Source organism: Camelus ferus, chromosome 12 (assembly GCF_009834535.1).
Source record: "Camelus ferus isolate YT-003-E chromosome 12, BCGSAC_Cfer_1.0, whole genome shotgun sequence".
In the NCBI taxonomy this organism is placed as follows: domain Eukaryota; kingdom Metazoa; phylum Chordata; class Mammalia; order Artiodactyla; family Camelidae; genus Camelus; species Camelus ferus.
Genome location: NC_045707.1, coordinates 6,648,704 through 6,669,635, shown reverse-complemented (window position 1 = coordinate 6,669,635; position 20,932 = coordinate 6,648,704). Strand labels below are relative to the sequence as shown.

Sequence of the window (20,932 nt, the reverse complement as noted above, 5' to 3'; positions counted from 1 at the left end):
CAGGTCCCCTTAATTACCTTGTGGATCCATTAGGGACTGGAGATTCTGGATTGTAAATCAAAGACCTCTATGGTCAGCTGATAGAGAAAGAACAAGGACAAGAAACTGCAACCGGAGCCTGCTTGTACTGAGACGCTCCAGCCATCACTCAGTCATACAGAGCTGATGTTTATTATGTTTATTCATAATTTGATTGTGCTCAGTGGACAGCACATCTCTGGGAGCCTCCGAGAGCCTGGGGATCTGAGCTGTGGTCACAGACCATGCATAAGGCTTCCCCTGCACCCATTTGCTGATAGGGAAGGAAGAGAGGCTGCAAGCATCATCGTTTCTTAATTAAGTTAGGGCTTTCTCCTTTCTGTACTTCCTCCATGCCCTGCAAGAAAGGAAAGCAGCAGTGAACTGGGTGACAGAACAGTCCTCTAACCATATACCAGAAGAGAATTCCAGAGTAGTTCTAACAAACATGGCAGGAGAAAGGCAGTTTTTAGTACATTTGATTATTCATACATATATTTACTGAACATTCACTAGAGACCAGGCACTGGGGGCCCAAAGGTATAAAAAACATGTTCTCTGCCAGCAAGATTAGAGTTTAGGGTACATCTGTGTACTTAAGCATATAATACTGAGTGTCACAAGAGAGGTACTGGTCACTTGGGGCGGAGTAGTCGCTTTCAAGTGGAAGAATGAGGAAAGACTTCATCAAAGACAATGAAGAATTGGTGGGAATAAGAGCAATGGGAAACAATCTTTCAACTGAGACGAATAATGAGTCACTGCTTGAGAGTGTGTAAGAGTGTGGGTCATTCAAGAAATCGTGAATACTGGGGATAGGTATGTGGTTGTGTAGGTAGATGAGTGAATGTGGAAGATAAGGCTGGAATAATAGGTGTGACCAGACTGTGGCAAGTCTTAAATGCCACATTAAGGAAGCAGGAGTGACCTTATTTACAACAGTAATGCAGCCCATCGGCACATACCAGAGCATGGAAGTCAACCCAAGAAAGCTGAATGGAACGGGGACAGGGTAAGGGTTTATGAACAGCATATGAACCAGGTTGCAGTGCCTGTGTTTTGCCTATACTGACACAGCTTGGTAAGCAGAGCTCACTGGTGAGGACCTGCAGTTTCTAAATTTCAATGTGGAGCTGCTGAGATGAAGCTATTTGTGGTGAGTGTGTAAGGTATATTAAATTGTCTAGAAAATTTGTGGGTTAAGAGAATGAGGGTACACAAAGGGCAAATGAAAAGGCTGGCTAGGATCCAATTTAAGAGACCCCAGTAAATTTGTGAGTCAATGATAGTTTCCTTCATCCAACATAGAGAAAAGGTGAAATAAAAATATAAGTCACCAAGTGAGTCAGTTCATTAAAGGTCTGTACTTCTGCTTTGAGTGTCCAGATGCTGCCACCAGGCCAAACAGCATCGCAGTTCAGATGCTCCACCCCCCTTACTGCTGCTGGTCTACATAGGGAAAAAACAAGTCTCACCTGTTAGTCATCATCATCATCATCCTCTGGAACAAAAATGTCATGCTCCTCAAGGAGAGCAGCAAAGTTCTTGCTAATGAGCGTTCCAACATAGAGAAAGGGGATCACAATGGAGAACACACGGAGAAGGCCAAAGGACATCTGCAGAGGGTCAGAGTAGTGGCTGTGAGCTCCAGAGCTCATTCTGGTAGGACCACAGAGGGCCTGACCCTCTGAGGGTCATTCCCTCCTGTGGACCTGAGACCCATCATAAGCAACTTGATTTTAAAGTCCTTGGAAAAATTCAGAGCAAGAAAAATAATTAGAAGAAATAGTGATTTTATGGCCATCAAACTATACCAGAAAGAAAAGTATAAGGCACTTTATAGACATCTAAAAATTGGGGCACAACCTATTAATTATTTGCAGGTACTTATAAAACAGCTGAGAAAGTACTGAATTGGACTAGGGAAATAGAGTTCAGCTTTATTTTAAGACACTACATGAAAATAGACTACAAAAGGATGTACAGTGAACTTCGACACAGTTCTTTAACTGGTTCACTGGTACCTGAGAAATTTGATTTCATCACATTAAATTTTAGGAACAGGTGTTTTGAAATTCGAGCATGTCTTTATATTAAAAGGTTAGCTATTTGGATGGACTGGCAGAGATTCCGTAAAATCTCAACATTTCCTCTCATATTTTACTACGGAATTAACAACAACAACAACAACAACAACAACAACAACAACAACAACAACAACAACAAAAAGTTTCATTTGTGTCTCTTGAAAAGCAGCTCTTCTGCAATATGACCCTGCTTCCTGCTGTAAAACAACCCTAAACGCACTTCTCTGTGTCAGTTTGCATTGGCCAGACTAGCTTTAAAAGAATTTGGTTTTGTTAAGTCCCACACAGCCCTGGAGTCAAAAGGCCAACTTGTTTGGTATAAGGGACTGTTACTGTTTTACTGAGAAAAGCCAAGGGTACTGAGGGCAGGAAACCTGGATTCCGGAACCTAACTCAGCTGCTAGCTTTGGACACTGGCTTTGCCACTCCCGCCCCTGATTCTTCATTTGTAAAAACACTGATTACAATACTTCCCTGCACACCTAATCACATGAACTAAATACTAAGTTAAAACTCACAAAAAGATATCTGTCCCACGTACCCTTCGTTTACAAAGTCCTTCCACAGTTCGCTATTTCATCCCATTCAACTCTAAGTTACATGGCTTGTCTACATTGGATATATAAAGCAGAGCCCTGTGGCTCCCGAGAGCTAGGACATCGCGCTCCTTACGATAAGCTAGTGCAAAGTGCCGTCTTTCTCAGCTCTACCCTCCTACCCCCTAACTTCTGCCTCCCTGCACCCAGCTCCACACCGGGATCCTACCCGACCATTTCCTCTCACTTGTCAAAATTAGCAGCATTATTAGCGCAAAACTTTGTCCTTGATCCGTCTTCCGGTCTAAGGAGGTCGTACGACTGGTCTCTGCGCCTATCAATCAGAGTCGACCCGCACACACTCCCCCACAACGATTGGCCTCGGCCCCTTCGCCCCGCCCCTTGGGAGACACTCACTTTCACCGGTTTGGGCAAAATGGCGCCGCTGCGAGTAACGATGACTGACCTCGACGGTACCAGGCTCCGACCTGAGCCGCCCCGTGCGGCGGGGACATCACCACCTTTCCTCAGGCTCAGCCCACTCCGGAAAGCCCCAGATCGGACGGGTGCTAATGCCAGCCAGCGAGCCGCTCCGGACGCCATCTCCCAGCTCCGCCCCTAGCCCGGGCACCTGGTCCCCACCGCCCGGCCCCGGTGACGCCCCCCGGAAGAACGTCGCCCCAAACCTCGCGAGGCTTTCGGGATTTGACGAGAGATCCAGTTTACAGACTCGCGCGGTGCGCTTAGTTCCTGTTGCGGAAGGAAAGAGGTATTTGTCACCGGCCCGACGTGGTGATGTCACGAGGATGTCGCCGATGCCCGGTACACCCCTCATATCTAGCCTGGTGGGCAGGACCATCAGATGGGGTTCGTCCGGCGTGAAGCCTTCTGATTTCTGTCATTGTTCCTGCACCAAGGACAGTCAGGGCTTGGCAGAGCAGGTAGTTGTTGAAATGAAAAAATCACTTTAATTGAACTTCAAGCTGTTGTATTTTTTTAAAAATACAATTCAGATTTACTATTCCTGCTACTTGGTTCTGGAATTTTATTTCATGTCAAGAAATATGTATAGCCAAATGAAAAATATATCTGAAAAGGAAGAATATGGGGGCTTTCACATAAATTGACTGTCTAGGTGATTACTGAAATAAACTTGAAGAACCAAAATGAGTAATTAAGAAAACATAATGTTTTAATAGTATATATAAAAAAAGGCCGTAACAATAGGAATGATAACAAAAGCCTGTAGTATCTGTGTATAAAACAAGGTACAGTGGGCTGTGGGGCTCCTATACAGGGCTGGGAAGGTGGGCTCTCTCCCTGGGAACCCGTCCTGGACCCTGGGTGGCATCTCAGCCTCCTGGGCTTAAAGAGGCTCTGAGCCCAAGCCTCTAGCACAGTCGGGCCCTCGTCAGGCTGCCCAAGGCCCCAATAAGGCAGAGAGTCTAGGAAGGGGGAGGTTGTTTCTGCTGGGGAGGAGTAAACATTAAACTCTTGAAAAAGCACTGGCCCTGGTGTCCTGACCAGCAGGACAAGGGCTGAACCAGAAGGCGGAAGGCTTAGGGCCTATCCTGTTCCTCGCAGTCTGGCTGGCTCCCCTGGGCCCTCTGCAGCCATACTCCGCCTCAGTTCCATAATCTCCTGGCCATACCAGTAGTGCAGGGTAGAGAAGCAGGAGGTCTCAGGGGACACAGGGCTCTGCCCCCTACCTAGGAGGAGGCTGGCAGGACTTTGCAACTCCCACTCAGACAAGCCCCGCCCTGCTGGCCTGCTGCCCGCTTCTTCCACCAAGCCCACAGAGCTACAGTCCGTGGAGAGGGAGTGGCCATTCTCCAGGCCAGAAGACCAGTGGTCAGTAGCCTGAGCCTTAGGGCGGCTGGGAATGGCCTTCCAGGATGAGCGACGATGCAAGTCCAGGCTGTGGCGGGCATCACGCAACTGGCTCTCCAGCTCACGCACTACCAGGCGCATGTAGCCGAAGCTTGCCCTAGATAGTGCCTTCACCCATGCCTCCTGGGCTGCCGGCCCATCTGCTGCAAGTAGGTGTGGACGCACGCCAGGGGCGTCGAAGCGGATGGCAAAGGCAAACTCTTCAGGCACGGGAGCCTCAGCCAGCTCCACTGTGCAGCCCTCCAGCACCACCAGGCTCAGCGGGGCCCGGCCTTCTCGATTCTCAAAGGCGAAAAGCAGGTTGCCCTTGAGGACAAACCAGCACCTTCGGCCAGCGCCACTGGGGGTTGGTGGGGTCCCTGCGCCCCCCCAAGTGCGCAGGAAGCCCGTGTGGTCTGCTGGGGAGTCACTCAATGCGTAGTGGGCCACACTCCTCTCGTTCAGCTTCATGGCTCCCATAAGAACACTGTGAGGGGAAAGAGGCAGCCGCAGATCAGAGAGGGAGCAGCCTCTGTGCCCCTGTGGGGAAAAGAACATGGGCTCTGGAGGAGACCTGGGCCCCAACACTGTTGCCTCTTCTCATTTGCTGTGCTCTGAGGCTCTCAGTGTCTTCATCTGTGAAATGGGCTCATCTCCCCTGCCTTTTCTCAAAGGGTTGTTGTGAGGATCATGGAAAAAACAACTTCAGAGAACTCAAGAAAAGGATAATGTGATTGTATCAGACCAGGAAATATGTCAGGGCTGTAACATTACTTTTTAAAACTCAAAGAAAAAAGGTATCAGCTGAGCTGAAATGGACCCCAATCCTATAGAAACCATTGTGCTTAAACTATCCCCTAATTTGAGGGCCCCTTACCTCCAACCCTGAGGCCAAGCCTCCAGGGTTTCCGTGACCCCTGTAGGCCCCTGCCGGCCTCGCATTTATTAATGGTACAGTTGTCCTTTAGTATCCTTGAGGGCTAGATGGGGCTGGGGTGGGGCAGGCCTGCCTCATTCCTCCATCAGTGGGGCTCGGATAGGAACCTGCTCATTAAAGAAGAGGGTAGTACAAATCAGGGCATGGTTGAGTAGAATCAACCTCAGCCACTGAATGTTGGTGCCCTACAGATCACAAGTGGCATCTAATCCAACTGTCCTCCTGAATCATGGGAAACTGAGGCCAGAACAATGAAGGTGAACTGCCTAAGGTCATATGGCAAGTGAGAAGCAGAGCTTCGTCTCCTGATCCCCTCACACCCTTTGGGGGCAAGTCTTGGCAGTGACCCACTTACCAGCAGAGCTCAGTGGGCAGGGGCAGGGGCCTCTCTTGTCTGGCCACACAGCTCAGCCCTTAGACCACGTGGTTTCCAGGGCACCTGCAAAAGAATTTTCAAACCCAGTCAAACCATCCTAAAGGATGAGTCTGCTACTCAGCCCCTGGGGTCAAATGAAACCACCACCTCCTCCAGGAAGCCTTCCCTGACCCCTGATAACCCCCCACCCACCCACCAGGCCACCCAGGCCCCTTATGAGCAATTTAAGGAGCTAAGTCCCATTGTCCTGATCATCACACTTCAGACCTCAGCTCCCTGCTCCCTAAGGCTAGAGTTAAGTGCCCTCATAGCTTTTCCCTTGTAGCATTTGTCACAGTTTATTTGTGGTCTTTAAGTAACCTAATCTGAGAGGCCTGCCCTGATCACTCTATCTAAGGTGGTCCTGATCACCAAGGTGGCCTGATCTAAAGTGACCCAACCAGCAGCCCCCTCACTTCTGTTTTCATTTCCTTCATTCTGCAATGATCTCTGTGTTTACAGCGCTGTCCCCAGCCCCATAATGCCTAGGGCAGGCCTGAGCTTGGCTCCTAGTGGAACCCCCAATATACAGTCCCTTCCAGAGGGAGGCCCTCTGGAAATATTTGTTTAAAAACTGGGAATACAACAGTGGACAAAATACAGTCCCTCCCTCCCTATATTTCAGGGGCAGAGACACTTTAATAATAATTAGTGCATTTTAAATTTTAATTAAATAATAAATAATTTAAGGACCAGTATGATAAAGGCTATGGAAAGAAACAAGCAAGGTCCTGGGATGGGGGAGGGACCATTCTGGATGACGAGGGGGAGATCACAGATGTTTGCCCGAGAAGTGGCTCATCTCCCTTCCATTGGGCGCAGGGAGAGAGGGCCAGGAGCTCACAGAACTGTCTCCCCTCCCCTGCCGCGTGCCTGGGAAAGGGCGCCCCACCCCCACCCCCGAACAGGGATGCGAGGCCCGGACCTCAACCCCCGGGTACACCGCGTCTTTATAGATTCTTTTGTTAGAGGTGCGGTGGGCTGGGGCGTGGGACCCGCCGGCCACTGGCCACCCGCGCTGGGCCCCTGACGCTCTGTCACCTTGAAACAAGGGTTTCCTCACCAGGAACTCCTGGGTGAGCGCCGCAGACTCGGGGTGCGGATGCCGCCTTGGTTTCCCCATCGCGCATGGGGCTGACCTGCCACGTCCCCGCGGGCCACGCCTTCCCGGCGGCCACCTCCTCCCGAGCCCGCCGGGCCTGCTCTCACCTCCGCGCTGCTGCAGCCCAGGAGCGCGGCCTGCGGGGTGGGCTGCGACCGCAGCCCGGGGGCGATCTTGGCTGGCTCCGGACCCCACGCCTCCGCCAGGGCCGCCAACGTGGCCGCGGGAGCCGGGAGACCCCGCCCGGGCGGCTGGAGTTACCGCCCCTGCCCTTCCCCGCCCACGACTCACTAGGCCTCGCGATCCGCGAAGCCGCCCCTTGATCCACGCGGGAGGGAAACTGAGGTCTATAGGCCGTGACCTGCCCGAGCCACACTGTTGGTCAGTGGCAGGAGGCCTCTAACTCAGAGTCCCACCTCAGGCGGTCCGGGGGCCTCGGCCCCAGCCCACCTCCCAGAGAACTCGGAGACCTTCTCTCCCCGCCTCCAATCCCCCTCTCCCCGCCCGGCCCAGTTCTCCCGCAGAGCCAAGCTTGGGAAGGCCTCAGCCCAGCCTGGGCGGGCCCTATCCAGTCTGCGAGGCTCAGCCCAGCTTCCCAGCCACCCAGCCTGGCCCCTGGAGTCGGTGGGATCTCTGCTTCTGGGGATTATCCGTTTCTGCTTCCGCCACTCCCGCCCACCTGCAACGCAGCTTCGGCGCCCAGTCTCTGAGGAGAGTCGGTCCGTAGTTATGCCTGCGGTGAAGGTTGCAGAAGGGCACAACCAGACGGAGGATAGCCCTGGAAGCGGGTGAGCTGAGACCGTTTGCCCATGAACTTGCCGTTTCCCACCTCAAAGTTTTGGCCTTTGCAGTTTCTGCAGCCTAGAATGCTCTTCCTCCTCAACTCTACTCCCTGGCTCTAACGCCTCAGGACTCCTTCACATCACTTAGATCTCAGCTCAGATGTCCCCTCCCTGACCATGAGATGTAAAGTAGCGTACCCAGAGGTCTCTATCACATCCCTGGGTTGTATTTTCATTATAGCACTAACCACTTATTTAAAAACTTTCCAACACTTATGTTTTTATTTCCTGTTTATTACGTGTCTTCTCCACTAAATTTTATTAAGTTAATAATAGAAACCATAATAAATGTGTTAGAAGGCAGTAAGTTCTGTGAAAAATATAGAGCAGGGACAAGGAGATTCGGAATTGGAGGAGTTGGGAGGTGGCAATTTTAAACAGAATGGTAAGGATAGGCCACACTGATAAGATGACATTTGAGAAATACTTGAAGCAAATGAGGGAACTAGTCTTGCCAAAATCTGGAGGAAGAGCATTCCAGGCAGAGGGAGCAGCTACTGCAATGGTCCTGAGGCTTGTTGTGTTTGAGGAACTGCAGGCAGACGAGTGTAGCACAGTGTAGCACAGAGGCGGTGAGCAGGGGAGAGCAGTAGGAATGGGGTCAGAATGTGTGGGGTGGGGCTTTGTAAATCTGTGAGGGCTGTTACTCCGGACTGAAATGAACAGCCATCACAGAATCTTTAGTGGAGGTTTTGACCTATGTAAAACATTCTTTAAAAAAGGATTACTCTGGCTGCTAAAAAGAGAAAAAAATGTAGGTGGAAGCCTAGTGAGGACCAATGAGGAGGCTGCTGGAGTAATCCAGGCAAGATGTGATGGGGGCTGGGAGAATAGAGAGAGGTGACCAAATTCAGGATGGGTTTTGAAGGCAGAGAAGGCAGGGTTTGCAGAGAGATTGGATGTAGGGAGTGAGGGAAGGAGAAGGAAAGGAGGACTCCAAGGTTTTGGCTTGAGCACCTGGAAGGAGATCTGCCATTACCTTATGGAAGTGGCAGGTGTTCGGGTTGGGGCCAGTAATGTTCGAGAGTGTCTAGCCAAGTGAAGGTGCCAGGAATAAAGTGTTTGGTATCTAATAGTTGCTTAATAAATATTTGATGAATGAAAGAGGAAGGAATATTAGAGCAGCTAGATAAGCATAATCGGTGCCCCAAGTGTCAGGCAGGAAAGGAGAGGCTCCCGGCTTTTCAACAGCTGTGTCCCCACCTGGTTTGCTTTCCCCACGCATCCTCCTCCTAGTGCCTATTCATCATACTGTTTCTGAGCCTCTTGCTAAGGGCCATGCTTCAGCACATTCTCTTATTTTTCTTAACAAAGCCTGCAGCAGGTATTCAGCGATTTATAGAGCATCTACAGTGCACTATCCTTGCCTTCAGGGGCCCCGCAGAGATGAAAGGACTAGCCTCAGAGGGAACCTGGCTCACGCCTGCCTTGGGAGAGCGCAGAGCTGATGCTCAAAGGAGGCGGGGCCTAGGGAGGTTCGGAGGGCTTACTGGGACCATAGAGGGCGAGGCACGACGTTGCTAGGGGATTCTGATAGGTTTCGCTGGTTTGCCGCCGTCAGGCCCCGCCCCTCTGGAACGCTGTAAGCAAATCAGGTGACTGCCGCCGTAGTCGCCTCTGGAGGCAGAAGCGGGCGGAAGGGGTAAGTGCCGTGGGTTGTGGCCTCTGCGAGGAACGGGGAGGGGGTCCCCACGCTAAAGCGCTGGGCCTGCGGTCCTTGGGGGCGGGGGACGACAACATAGACCGAGTGGGAGTCCGGAGCCTGGTCCCGGCCCGACGCCTCCGTTCTTCCCGGGTGTCCTCGAGCCTGTTGCGACCTTTCTCTGGCCCCGACCTGGCAGAGGGCCGCCCTTGGGCGCTTGGCGTTCCAATCACTGGAGAAGGGGTGAGGTCTAACGTCCAAGACATCTTGTTTAGTATTTATGAAGAAAGAAACCAGGCTAGCGGAAGTGATGGCCGGAGGAGGGGGTAGGGGCTGTGAGGGCGGCTTGAGAACCCAATGTGGGATCTACACCCAAGGTTAAGGGCGGCAGGGCTAGCCAGGCAGTAGTGACCTCAGTGCTTTTCTAATGTTTCTTAGCTTCCAAAGCCCGACATATAAAGCTGGTAAAAGCAGAGCAGATCTGGTCAGGTCCTGAGACGCTGAGTCCAGAGCAATGTTGCTGAAGACAGGTATCTACACTGGTGAGGATGTCTCTGGGTGGGTAGGTGACTAGTTGCAGATGGAGGCTACCTGGAGGAAGTTCCAGCCCAGTGGTGTCTGGGTCACCTTCCCTGATGTGGGTATGTGGGGAGACATGTTCCTCTCTTATTCTTGGAAGTAGGCCAGGAAAAGAGAAGGAGATGTTCCCCACCTAGGCATCAGTTCCCCTCCAAAGAGGCCTCTTCATTTCTCGCCCTCTGTCACCCAAAGCACAGAGGCCCTATCGCATGTAACATCAGCATGTACTGAGAACAGCCCTGTAAATTACAGCAGTTCTTTCCATCTTACAGTTAAGGAAACTGAGTCCTTTCCCTTTAGGGGAAGTGAGCTGCTGGGTGCAGATCCAACCTGGCTGACCTCTTAAGCCCTTCTGAAGCCTCTTGGGTGTCTGTGGAGAGCAAAGAGCCTTGGATGGGACTCAGGAGACCTGGAGTCTGGCTATAGTGTACTGTCAAGTTCTGCGTGAAAGGAGTGGGAGGAGCTGGTCAGGGTGTAAAAAGGATATGACCTTCAGGTGTTAAATTTTTGATAATTCCAGCACTACTTTGGCAACAACAAGTGGGGGCCCAGGCCTCAAACACACTGCCATACCCCAGGCACCATCCATCCATTCACTGTGCTGCAGGAGCCAGCAGTTGCAGGAAGTGCCCATTCCACCTTAAGCTCAGGAGTCTAGTTCGCCTAATGTGCCGGCCAGCAGCCTCTGCAGGGCTGGGCAGCATGTGGATGGGGCGGGGTGAGGGCTGGGGCTATAGGGGCCACTCATAGTCATCCTTCCAACCCCCCTGCAGTGCTCTTGCTGGCCTTGGTGGCCCAGGTGCTGGTGCTGGACAATGGGCTCCTGCGGACGCCACCCATGGGGTGGCTGGCCTGGGAACGCTTCCGCTGCAACATTGACTGTAAGGAGGACCCAAAGAACTGCATCAGGTGAGTAAGGCCTGCACCACCTGACAAACCTTGTCTAGAGGCCCCCCAGAGTGGTGACAGGGAGTGGAGGGTCAGCTAGAAAAGAGGGTAGGGTTACAGCCCCCGATCCCAGAGAGAAAGCAACCACAGGTGACTTGGGGGACATCTGACACTTGGCCTCGTGACCAGCTTGGGGCCCCTGTGGGGACCTCAGGCCTGGGGGCAGAGACCTTGCAGAAGACCTCTGAGATAATGGGAAGGAGATAACTGTTAAGGGCCACACGTGCTTCCCCTGGTTCTTGGCCCAGGGGCCAGACCACTCCTTTTTCTCCACCCTGCTTATGGCCGGGTATAATCCTTGGTGTCCTTTACACTTCTTATTTGGCTTAGTCTTCAGCTGACAGCTAGGCCATGGTACTCATAGCCTGATTCACACTCAGAGCATCTAAGAAGTCAGAAGAGCTCTGAGGAAGAGGGGCGGGGTTAGGGTTTGGCCCATGCTGGGCCACTGAGCTGCCCCATCCCCTGCCCCTTGCCAGTGAATGGCTCTTCATGGAGATGGCTGACCGGCTGGCACAGGATGGATGGCGGGACCTGGGCTACGTGTACCTTAACATCGATGACTGCTGGATTGGTGGACGTGATGCCAAAGGCAACCTAGTGCCTGATCCCAAGCGCTTCCCCAACGGCATTGCCTTCCTGGCTGACTATGTGAGCCCCACCCCAGCCCTCCCTTCTGGACTGAGGGCCAGACAACTCTTTCCACCCCACCCCATTTAGTTTCTAGAATCCTTGCTTGAGAACTCACTGTCTGGTGGAGGAAATAGCTAAATGAACAGCTAGTTTTGGTCCACTGTGGTGGGTGAGACAAAGAAGAACATCTTACTCAGTGTGCGATTTCAGGAAGGTTCTCTGGAGGAAACAATTTTTGAGCTGATACCAGAGGGATGGCATAAGCAAATGCCTAGAGGCCAGAAACAGCTCATGCAAGGTGTGTGTGTTGGAGGGAGGGGAAACACCATAGTTGGCAGAGGCCAGGTCAGCAAGCTAAGACCCTTTCCTTTGGGCTTTGGGGAGCCATTGAAGGTTTTAATGGTCAGATGTGCCTGTGAGGCGGTTCCCTGAGGGTTCTGCCTGAGCCCACTATGTTCTCAACCCTTCACAGGTTCACTCCCTGGGCCTGAAGCTGGGCATCTACGAGGACATGGGCAGCTTCACCTGCATGGGTTACCCAGGCACCACACTAGACAAGGTGATCCAGGATGCTCAAACCTTCGCTGAGTGGAAGGTGGACATGCTGAAGCTGGATGGCTGCTTCTCGACCCCTGAGGAACGGGCCAAGGGTGGGTCCCACAGCTGGCCGGGGGCCGTTGGGTAGACAGGGAAGGGTGGCCCCAGAAGGCCCACCAGTGCCCATGTGGCTGAGTGTGTCTGTCTGTATGGCCCCTAGGGGATAGCATTTCCCAATTTCCCTGGGATCTTGGCTCCCAGGCTCCCTAAAGATGGGTCGGCACCATGCATCACCTGGGAAGTGTTTGCAGCTCTGGGTACAGGGGAAGTACCTCCTCGTTTGAGCCTTAGTTTCTCATGTCTGGTAGGAGGTTTGGGTTGAGGCCCCAGATTTTGTCTTTTGTCTCTTTGTCCTAAAATGCGGGGGTTGGACTTCTCCAGGGTACCCCAAGATGGCTGCTGCCCTGAATGCCACAGGCCGCCCCATCGCCTTCTCTTGCAGTTGGCCAGCCTACGAAGGGGGCCTCCCCCCCAAGGTAAGCCATTGCACCCACCCAGCAGTGCTCCCGTACCCAGGCTTCCTTGCCTTCTGTGCATTCAGTGATGCTATCATCATAGTTGTCCACATGCTGATCTATAGGTCTAGGAGGGGGTCATAAGGACCCTAGAGGGGGCCTGAGCCAGCCCAGGGTCTTAGAGACACTTGTCGGGTGGGCTAAAGGGATGGGTTTCCAAGGTATGGGAAGCACATGTTGTGTGATGACATAGCATGCAGCAAGCAGTCAGAATCCTGGGTTGTACTGAGTGGGCTAGGAGATCCAGAAGGCTGGTGAGGCCAGGAAGGTGGGGCCTACCCTCTGAAAGGCTTTGTGGGCACTTCACCAGGGGCCTCTTAGCATGTAAGATGCTAGACAGGGTGGAATCAGACCTTCAGACCAGACGGAGAATGCTGGTAGAGGGTGGGACTCTCACTGAGAGAACACAAGGGTGGGTGTGTGGTGGGGAAAGTTATGGATATGCCAGCCTGGGTCCATACCCTGGGCTTGGCACCAGCACTCATGGAGGGGAGGCCTGGACAGCTCCTGAGCTGCTGCTCTCTCTGAACACGCCCAGGACCTGCTCTCTTCTCCCTTCCCCACCCTGTGTGTCTCCTGCTGAGGCTCCCCAGCCTGTGTGCAGGCCTCCAGGCAGTGGAGTGTGACTCCAGTGCTGGACTCTGCCTTCCCCTGACATGCAGGTGAACTACAGTCTGCTGGCAAACACCTGCAACCTCTGGCGCAACTATAACGACATCCAGGACTCCTGGAGGAGTGTGCTCTCCATCCTGGACTGGTTTGTGAAACACCAGGACATTCTGCAGCCAGTGGCAGGCCCTGGACACTGGAATGACCCAGACATGGTACCAGCATGGAGGAGGATGGCCCAAGGCCCCCTGCGTCCAGCCCACTCACTGCCCACTGCCCTGTGCTGTCTTCCTGAATGCTCTAAATCAGGTTCTAGATCAGTTTCTCTGAAATGTGTCCTTGAACCATCCATGTTTGACTTGCCTTGGGAGCTTGCTTACAATTCTGTTCCCAGGGCCCCACCCCCACCTTTTGGATCAGAATGTTCAGGGAGGGCCTGGGAATGCCCATTGTTAACAATCTTCCCAGGCAGTTCTGTTTCTTGAAGCTTGAGAACTCGATCTGTAGTGACTGTTGTGTGAGACATTATTCCTCTGCAGAGAGAAGGTTATGAACAGTCCACACTCTCTTGCCATTCCCTCCCGAGACTGTCTCTGCCAGGGCTGCCTCTGACCCCTCTTTCAATGCTCTGTGCTGTTACCCTCCCACAGAGCCTCCAGAACTGGTCCCTCATACCTACCTTACTCATGGCCCTGATGACTTACACTTCTTTACAATTTATCTTACAGTTTTATAGCTGTCTCTTCATTTAGTCGACAGGCATTTACTCTCAGTGATGATTATAATAATTACAAATACTAGGCCAGATGGAGAGGCGCTTGGAGAAACAGAAATTCACCTGCTTTTAAGTTCTAGTTCCAGCTCTGCCGCGTACCTTGGGCACTTAATTTTTTCGGTGCCTCAGCTTTGTCAATTGAAAAATGTATATAATATTATTTTAAATGTTAAAAGGATGACCCTTTAAATGTTTCGCACAGCTTGGCACATAGACAGTGCTTAAGTGGCGTCACTAAGTATGCAACCATGTTGTATTAGCAATAATCATTTGTGTCCTGTTGGTGGACTGGTTGCCCTGGGGTCAGGGGTGCACACTGGTCCAGCCAGCTGTGTGGTTAGGGCAGGTGGGTGGCTAGTGGTAGGAGCAGAGACTCTGTCCAGGTCTGGTTTCCTAACACCCTGGCTGTATTCTTGACTTGCATGTTCCAGTTTATAAATGCTTTTGGCAACAGGATCCATCAGATCCTCTGAACAACCTGTGATATGGTCAGAGCATAATATCTCCCCATATTCTTGGTGAAATATCAAGCTGAGGCTCAGATGAAAAGTGAGTTGACCCACCTCAAGGCCTCCCTGCTGGGGAATGGTGTTTGCAGAACCAGGTCTCGCACGTGGCTGTCTTCCCCTTCTCAGTCTTCTCCTGTGACAAGTTCAGAGTTGGTCCCCATGCCCACTGCCCTGAAGAGGGCAGAGCTGAACGCTCCTCTCTTCTGCCCCTAGTTGCTCATTGGGAACTTTGGCCTCAGCTTCGAGCAAGCCCGGGCCCAGATGGCCCTGTGGACGGTGCTGGCGGCCCCCCTCTTCATGTCCACAGACCTGCGTACCATCTCCGCCCAGAACATGGACATTCTGCAGAATCCACTCATGATCAAAATCAACCAGGATCCCTTAGGCATCCAGGGACGCAGGATTCTCAAGGTACTGGGGTATGGGGGGAGGGGAGGGCAGGCTGAGGGGCTAGGCACCCCTTAAAACAAGGCTGCAAGCCTGGAGGTTAAGAAGCAGGGGTCTGGGCCTCTGAAATCTGCTCAATCCCTCCTGGTTGCATTCAGTCAAAGACTCTACCAAGAGCTACTCCGACCGTCCCCCACTTGCTTGGGTAAGAGCAGGGCCAAAGCAGGAATGGGGTTTGGGGAAGGGAGATATCACCACAAGTGCACCCAGGAACAGTGAACAGTGTGGCCCTTAGGTTTAGAAGTACAAGACTTCTGCACAAGTCTGTAATGTCTGGCAAAGAACTAGGGCTTCCTTCCAGAGTTTAAGAGTTTACAACTATTACTAGTTCTAGTGTTTACTATTTACTGAATGCCTACTGTGTGCTGGGCATTCTAGATACATTTTCTCAGAAGGCAGATGCTCCTTCCCTATTTTACAAATGAGGAAACTTAGACTTGGAAGAGTCTCAGTAACTTTAGCCCAAGGCCACACAGCTGGTTAGTGGTACAACAGAACTAGATGCCAGCAGTGTCACCCCAAAGCTTGTGCTCTTTGCACAGATCCTTGCCTCTCTAGTAAAAAGCAATCAACACCACCATAGAAGGCCCCTGTTGAACTGGTGATGCCCAGAGGTGATAACTAACCTCTGCCAGAGGAGCTGAGGGTGGAGCCAGGCCCAGGGACCTTCCAGAGGATGGGGGTTCACCCTCCTGGATGCTCAGGGCAGAGCTCATCATTCTTGCTGGATGGTGCCCTCCACTCCAGTGCCAGCAGTTGTCCACATCAGTGAGCTCTCTGAGGCTGGACCTCATGCAGCATTTGTCTCTGTCCTAGCATGGGCCTGGCACAGAGTACATGTCAGGGAGCATCTGCTGAGTCAGGGAAGGAAGGTAGAGTTAGGTAAGTTGAGGCACTGGAGGGCTGTGGTATCCCCTCCAAGCTTCTGCATGACACAGAACTGTGGGCTGGGGGGACCCGGAGCTCTAGGAAGGGTTGGGAAGGGGGCTTCAGGGCCTGTTGAGCAGGGACCCCAGCCAGTAGCCATCTTCTGTGCCCAGGAGAAATCCCACATTGAAGTGTTCATGCGGCCTCTGGCCAACGAGGCCAGTGCCTTAGTCTTCTTCAGCCGCAGGACGGACATGCCTTATCACTACCACTCCTCCCTCGCCCGGCTGAACTTCACCAGCGCCAACACGTATGAGGTGAGTGCCCGGCTACTTGCAGAGCTGTGGGTTTCCCTGGAGGGTGTTGCTGGGTTCTCCCTCACACAGGGGCCTTGTACTCACACTTCCTCCCCTAAGTCGTGGGCCTTGGGTCCTCTGGCTGGTGCTGTTCTCTACACTGGTGTTTTCAAGCTACACAAATGAACTGCTGTGTGTAAATGAGCCCTGTCAGCTCCTGAGGCTGTGTGCTTCCCCTCTCAGTTCTTGCTGGCACATTTCTCAGGTTCTGGGTGGGCTGGGCCCTCACCACTGCCTGTGTTCGGGCATCTATTGGCTTTGCCAGAGGAGAAGTATGGGGATTCAGGCGCCTTCTTCTGTGGGGCATACTGCAGCCCATCACAGACAGGTCAGGCTTTTCCATCCTCTGCGGGGAGGTCTCTGCACAGCTATTCTTGGTGTAGCATTAGTGATGTCCTTCCCCCTGCAGGCCCAGAATGTCTACACGGGTGATGTCATCAGTGGCCTCCGGGACACAACCAACTTCACAGTGATCATCAACCCTTCGGGGGTGGTGATGTGGTACCTGTATCCTGTCAGGAAGCTTGGGATGCCCCAGCCATGAGGAGCTGGCACATATGATAGGCTGTGGCAGCACCACTGAGCCCAGACCATGGTGGTTCCACGTGCTGAGGGCCAGGAGGTGGGGTTCTCTGCTACCCAGGCCTGCTCGGTGACCTGACCCCATCAGACCCAAAGTGCAATCCCAGGGCTAGGTTCTGTGCCCTGCCCGTGCATGAACTCTCTTGGAAACTTGTCTTGGGTAAGTTTCCTGTAGCCTTTCTGACCCTCTACCTCACCCCAGATGCACAGCCCCAAATGTTGCTGAACAACTCAGCCAGCCTCCTGAGCCCCCACAGGCAGGGGCATTAATACCCATCAGGACTCTAGCCTCTGACCTTTTTTTGTTGACTTTGGAATCAGGATTGGGAATTTTTCTTATAATTAGGCGAGGAGCTCTGACCTTTTGTCAGGAACTCCTATGAATTGTGTGATTGACTTTCCTGCCCGGAGAAGGCCTTGCAGGCTGACACTGCCTGGGTGTGACCTTGGTCTCCTTGGGTCACCAATAAAGCTGTTCTTTGGTCTAGTAGTTGTAATATGGATCTGGGGCCATGGGCATCTTCAGGTAGGGACTCTGGGTGGCACTACATAAGGTGCTGGTTTCAAATTTCGCCTCACATGGAAGATGAGTGACATCTTCTGGCCCCTTATTCCACAGTGACCTACAGATTGTATGTCTAGCTATGCCAGACTTCCCTCACACCACAGTCATCTCTCTCTGCCCAGCACAGTGGTGGTGGTGACGACACAGTGAGTCAAAGCAGTGATGTTCCCAGGCCCTCTTCCCCACCTTCAGATGTTACAGGGTCTGCCAGCCACTAACCCCACTTACCAGCCCCTCTGCTTTACAGCGAAAGGCCCTCGTCTACTAAGGAACTTTGTCTTATTGTCTTTGGCACCTTTCAGCTCATCTCCGCATTTCCGTTGAGTGGCACTCAGGGTTGGGTGCAGGTGAGGGCAGTCAGCTCTGCCTTTCTCCTACAGGGCCTGTACAGCTTGTCCTCTGGCCACCAGGGCTCCCCAGGACCCCCCAGTTTCTCTTCTCCTAACCTGGCTGTAGAGGAGATTCAAATCGCTCAGCTGTGTCCAAAGAAAGGTCTAGGGGCTCTTTGTGTTTTTAAATATATTTCCTGCTCCTTCTCCTAGGGAAAGGGGTATCAAAGTAAAAAGGATGGCAGGTTCTTGACTGCCTTCCTTTGGTTCCTATTGTCCAATTCCTCTAAGGCCTCAGGGCCCCTGTCTTCCCTGGTGGCTCTCATTCCTCTTTGGAAAGCTGGCAGCAGAGCAGGACAGGTAGGTTCTCCTTGTGCTTTGAATGTGGGAGCACCCAGTGCCCCAGGCTTTGCACCATCCTGCCCTGTGGGAACTCTTCTGGGTGGATCTCCCATGTTCCCTCCTTTGGGATTTGAGGTCCTTAAATATTTAGAGTATAGTGTAAAGAACTCACAAGTGCACCTTTCATTTAAGGTTACTGGAGCTTCACTGATTGAGTCTAGGGTTATCAGAGAATGCTCCCTTTCCCCAGTTGATTTTTTTTTTTTTGGTGGGGGGAGGTAATTAGGTTTATTTATTTATTTCTAGAAGAGGTACTGGGGATTGAACCCAGGACCTCGTGCATGCTAAACATGTGCTCTACCCTTGAGCTATACCCTCCCCCTCCCAGTTGATCTCTTGAGCCTGGGAGTCACTCAGGAGGACAGAATCCTACCTCATCCCAAGCCTCTGCCCTTTGAGGCCTGTCACCCTGTGCACAGCTCCAGCTTTGGGTCTTGGTCATAGTGCTGTTCAAGCCAAATGGAATGGTCTCAGGTGGGAACACTTCTTTTGCCAGCCCCAGGAAAGAAATCTCCACCACCCTGAGATATGCTGGAGTACAGTGGTTGAGACCAATAGACTTAGGAGTTGGGGCCAAGGACCAGCTTGGATTTGACCAGTCAATTCCTTTCCTTTCCAGACCCAGAGACAGTTACATGTCTTTACTTGCTGTATAACTTGTCCTTCTATTCTGAGGGTACCTGATTTATTCTCTTTAACGTTTATTCTCTTAACACACACCCTACCTATCTTCCAAGACATTGTTTTACTCCCTATCGCCCAAGGTCAGTTAGGGACTCAGTTATTTTTTTCCCCCGTTTAAGGCAGCCTTGTTTGGACCCAAGGGTACACTTTCCCTTTTAAAAAACTTTTATCATAGAAATTTTCAAATACAAAAATAAAATGGTGAGTGAACCTCCATGTATCCATCACCCAGCTCTAACAACCATCAACATGTGCAAGTATTTGAAAGCAAATAAAAGACTACTCTAAACACCACTGTGTAGCTCTAACAGATAGGGTCTTTAAAAGTATGTATGACCTTAGTACAATTTTCCTATCCAACAAAATAAAAATTTTAATCTTATAACCAGTCTGTGTTCATTTTGCCCGTTGTTTCAAAACATTTTTTCCATAGTTTATTTGAATCAAAATCCAAGCAAAGGGTCAACAAAAATGGTCCAGTAAGAACTACCAAAAGTTTGCTGTCTCTATAAAACCGATGAAGATCCTACCATATATTATCAGAATCAACTTTCACAGAACTCTGGAAATTAACCAAAGGCTTGCAATAACCCAGAGAGTGTTCAGTCAAGGACAGTAGACTCTTGGTAAGAACAGCAAGCTTTGCACTATTTTTAACTTACCCTAGTACCAGATTTTAAATCGGCTATTTAGAATATGTTCAAAGAGCTAAAGGAAACCATGTGGAAAGAACTAGAGGAAAGAATAGAATGATAGATATATTCTCACCAAATAGAGAGTATCAGTAAAGAGAAAGAAATTACAGAAAGGAACCAAATAGAAATTCTAGAGTTGAAAAGTATAATAACAGATAAAATTTCACTAGAGGGGCTCAGCACACATGACCAGGCAGAAAAAATAAGCAAACCTGAAGACAGGTCTGTTGAAATTAACTATCTGAGGAATGTAAAGAAGAATGAAGAAAAATTAACAGAGGCTCAGAGACCTATGAGATACCACCATGCAATATACACAGAGAAGAGAAAGGGCAGAATATTTGAAAAAATAATGGCTCAAAACTTTCCATATTTGATGACATCAAAAAGCTCAACAGAATCCCAGTAGGATAAACTCAGAGATCCATACCTAGACACATAATCAAACTCTCAGAAGAAAAAGGGAGAATTTTGAAAGCAAGACAGAAGTGACTCATCACATATGAGGGAAAATACTTCGAGATGAATGAAAACGAACATACAACGTACCCCAAATACTAAAACACAACCTACCAAAACTTACGGAGTGAAAGTAGTGATCAGAGGGAAATTAATAGCTATAATTTGCCTATATTAAAAAGAGTGAAAAGATAACCCACACAATGGGAGAAAATATCTATAATTAAAATATCTTATAAGGGACTTGTATTTAAAATATTAAAGAACTCATAGCTCAATAAAAAGACAACCTAACTTTAAACTGGGCAAAGGATCTGAATAGACATTTTTCCAAGGAAGATAATGCAAATGGTTAATGCTCAACATCACTAACCATTAGGGAAATGCAAGTAGAAACAAGAGTGAGATACCACTTAACACCCAAAAGGGGGCTAGAATGAAAAAGTCAGATAATAATAAATGCTGGCAAGGATGTGGAGAAATTGGAACCCTCGTACGCTGCTGGTAGGAATGTAAAACTGGTACAGCTACTGTGGGAAATGGTCTGGCAATTCCTTGAATGATTAAACAGAGTTACCACATGACCCAGCAATTCCACATCTAGATGTGTACCCAAAAGAAGTGAAAACATATGTTTACACAAAACCGTGTACACAGATGTTTCTAAAAGCATTGTTCATAATAGCCAAAAAGTGGAAGCAAGTTACATGTCCTCCAGCTGATTAATGAATAAGCAAAATGTGGTTAACCATACAATGGAATATTATTCAGCCACAAAAGTAAAGTACTGACACATGCTACAACATGGATGAACCTTGGAAACAAGCTAAGGGAAAGAAGCCAGTCACAAAAGGACATATATGATTCCATTCACGTGAAAATCCAGGATAGGGAAACTGACAGAGTATATTTAGTGGCTGCTTAGGGCTGGGT

At 50.7% G+C, this 20,932-nt stretch overlaps 3 protein-coding genes across 6 annotated transcripts; 1 reads left to right on the top strand and 2 right to left on the bottom strand.

Moving 5' to 3' along the window:
- Window positions 1–148: 148 nt before the first annotated feature.
- Window positions 149–3,325, bottom strand: SMDT1 (single-pass membrane protein with aspartate rich tail 1). Its single transcript, XM_014568025.2, has 3 exons — window positions 3,059–3,325; window positions 1,494–1,634; window positions 149–376 (listed from the first exon to the last, which is right to left on the bottom strand). Exons 1-2 carry the CDS (start codon window positions 3,242–3,244, stop codon window positions 1,497–1,499), a joined length of 324 nt encoding a protein of 107 aa, XP_014423511.1. The 5' UTR covers window positions 3,245–3,325; the 3' UTR covers window positions 149–376; window positions 1,494–1,496.
- Window positions 3,326–3,808: 483 nt separating this feature from the next.
- Window positions 3,809–7,422, bottom strand: PHETA2 (PH domain containing endocytic trafficking adaptor 2). Its single transcript, XM_032492345.1, has 3 exons — window positions 6,926–7,422; window positions 5,803–5,886; window positions 3,809–4,997 (listed from the first exon to the last, which is right to left on the bottom strand). Exon 3 carries the CDS (start codon window positions 4,988–4,990, stop codon window positions 4,208–4,210), a length of 783 nt encoding a protein of 260 aa, XP_032348236.1. The 5' UTR covers window positions 4,991–4,997; window positions 5,803–5,886; window positions 6,926–7,422; the 3' UTR covers window positions 3,809–4,207.
- Window positions 7,423–7,446: 24 nt separating this feature from the next.
- On the top strand, window positions 7,447–19,230 carry NAGA (alpha-N-acetylgalactosaminidase). 4 transcript variants are annotated; one of them, XM_006174691.3, is made up of 11 exons: window positions 7,447–7,752; window positions 9,368–9,448; window positions 9,887–9,978; window positions 10,801–10,936; window positions 11,455–11,626; window positions 12,081–12,258; window positions 12,587–12,681; window positions 13,383–13,544; window positions 14,827–15,024; window positions 16,101–16,244; window positions 16,693–19,230. In XM_006174691.3, exons 3-11 carry the CDS (start codon window positions 9,963–9,965, stop codon window positions 16,825–16,827), a joined length of 1,236 nt encoding a protein of 411 aa, XP_006174753.1. In that variant the 5' UTR covers window positions 7,447–7,752; window positions 9,368–9,448; window positions 9,887–9,962; the 3' UTR covers window positions 16,828–19,230. The 4 variants fall into 4 exon arrangements, with proteins under 4 accessions (XP_006174753.1, XP_032348234.1, XP_032348235.1 ...); XM_032492343.1 differs by lacking the exon at window positions 9,887–9,978; XM_032492344.1 differs by lacking the exon at window positions 16,693–19,230 and having other exon boundaries at window positions 13,383–13,638.
- The last annotated feature ends 1,702 nt before the right edge of the window (window positions 19,231–20,932 follow it).

Coding starts and splice junctions, on each gene's coding strand:
- PHETA2 (XM_032492345.1), bottom strand. CDS start 4,990: ATGGGAGCCATGAAGCTGAACGAGAGGAGTGTGGCCCACTACGCATTG.
- NAGA (XM_006174691.3), top strand. Junction 11,627..12,080: donor TTGCCTTCCTGGCTGACTAT/GTGAGCCCCACC, acceptor AACCCTTCACAG/GTTCACTCCCTGGGCCTGAA. Junction 12,259..12,586: donor CCCTGAGGAACGGGCCAAGG/GTGGGTCCCACA, acceptor GGACTTCTCCAG/GGTACCCCAAGATGGCTGCT.
- SMDT1 (XM_014568025.2), bottom strand. CDS start 3,244: ATGGCGTCCGGAGCGGCTCGCTGGCTGGCATTAGCACCCGTCCGATCT. Junction 1,635..3,058: donor TTTTGCCCAAACCGGTGAAA/GTGAGTGTCTCC, acceptor GACCCTCTGCAG/ATGTCCTTTGGCCTTCTCCG.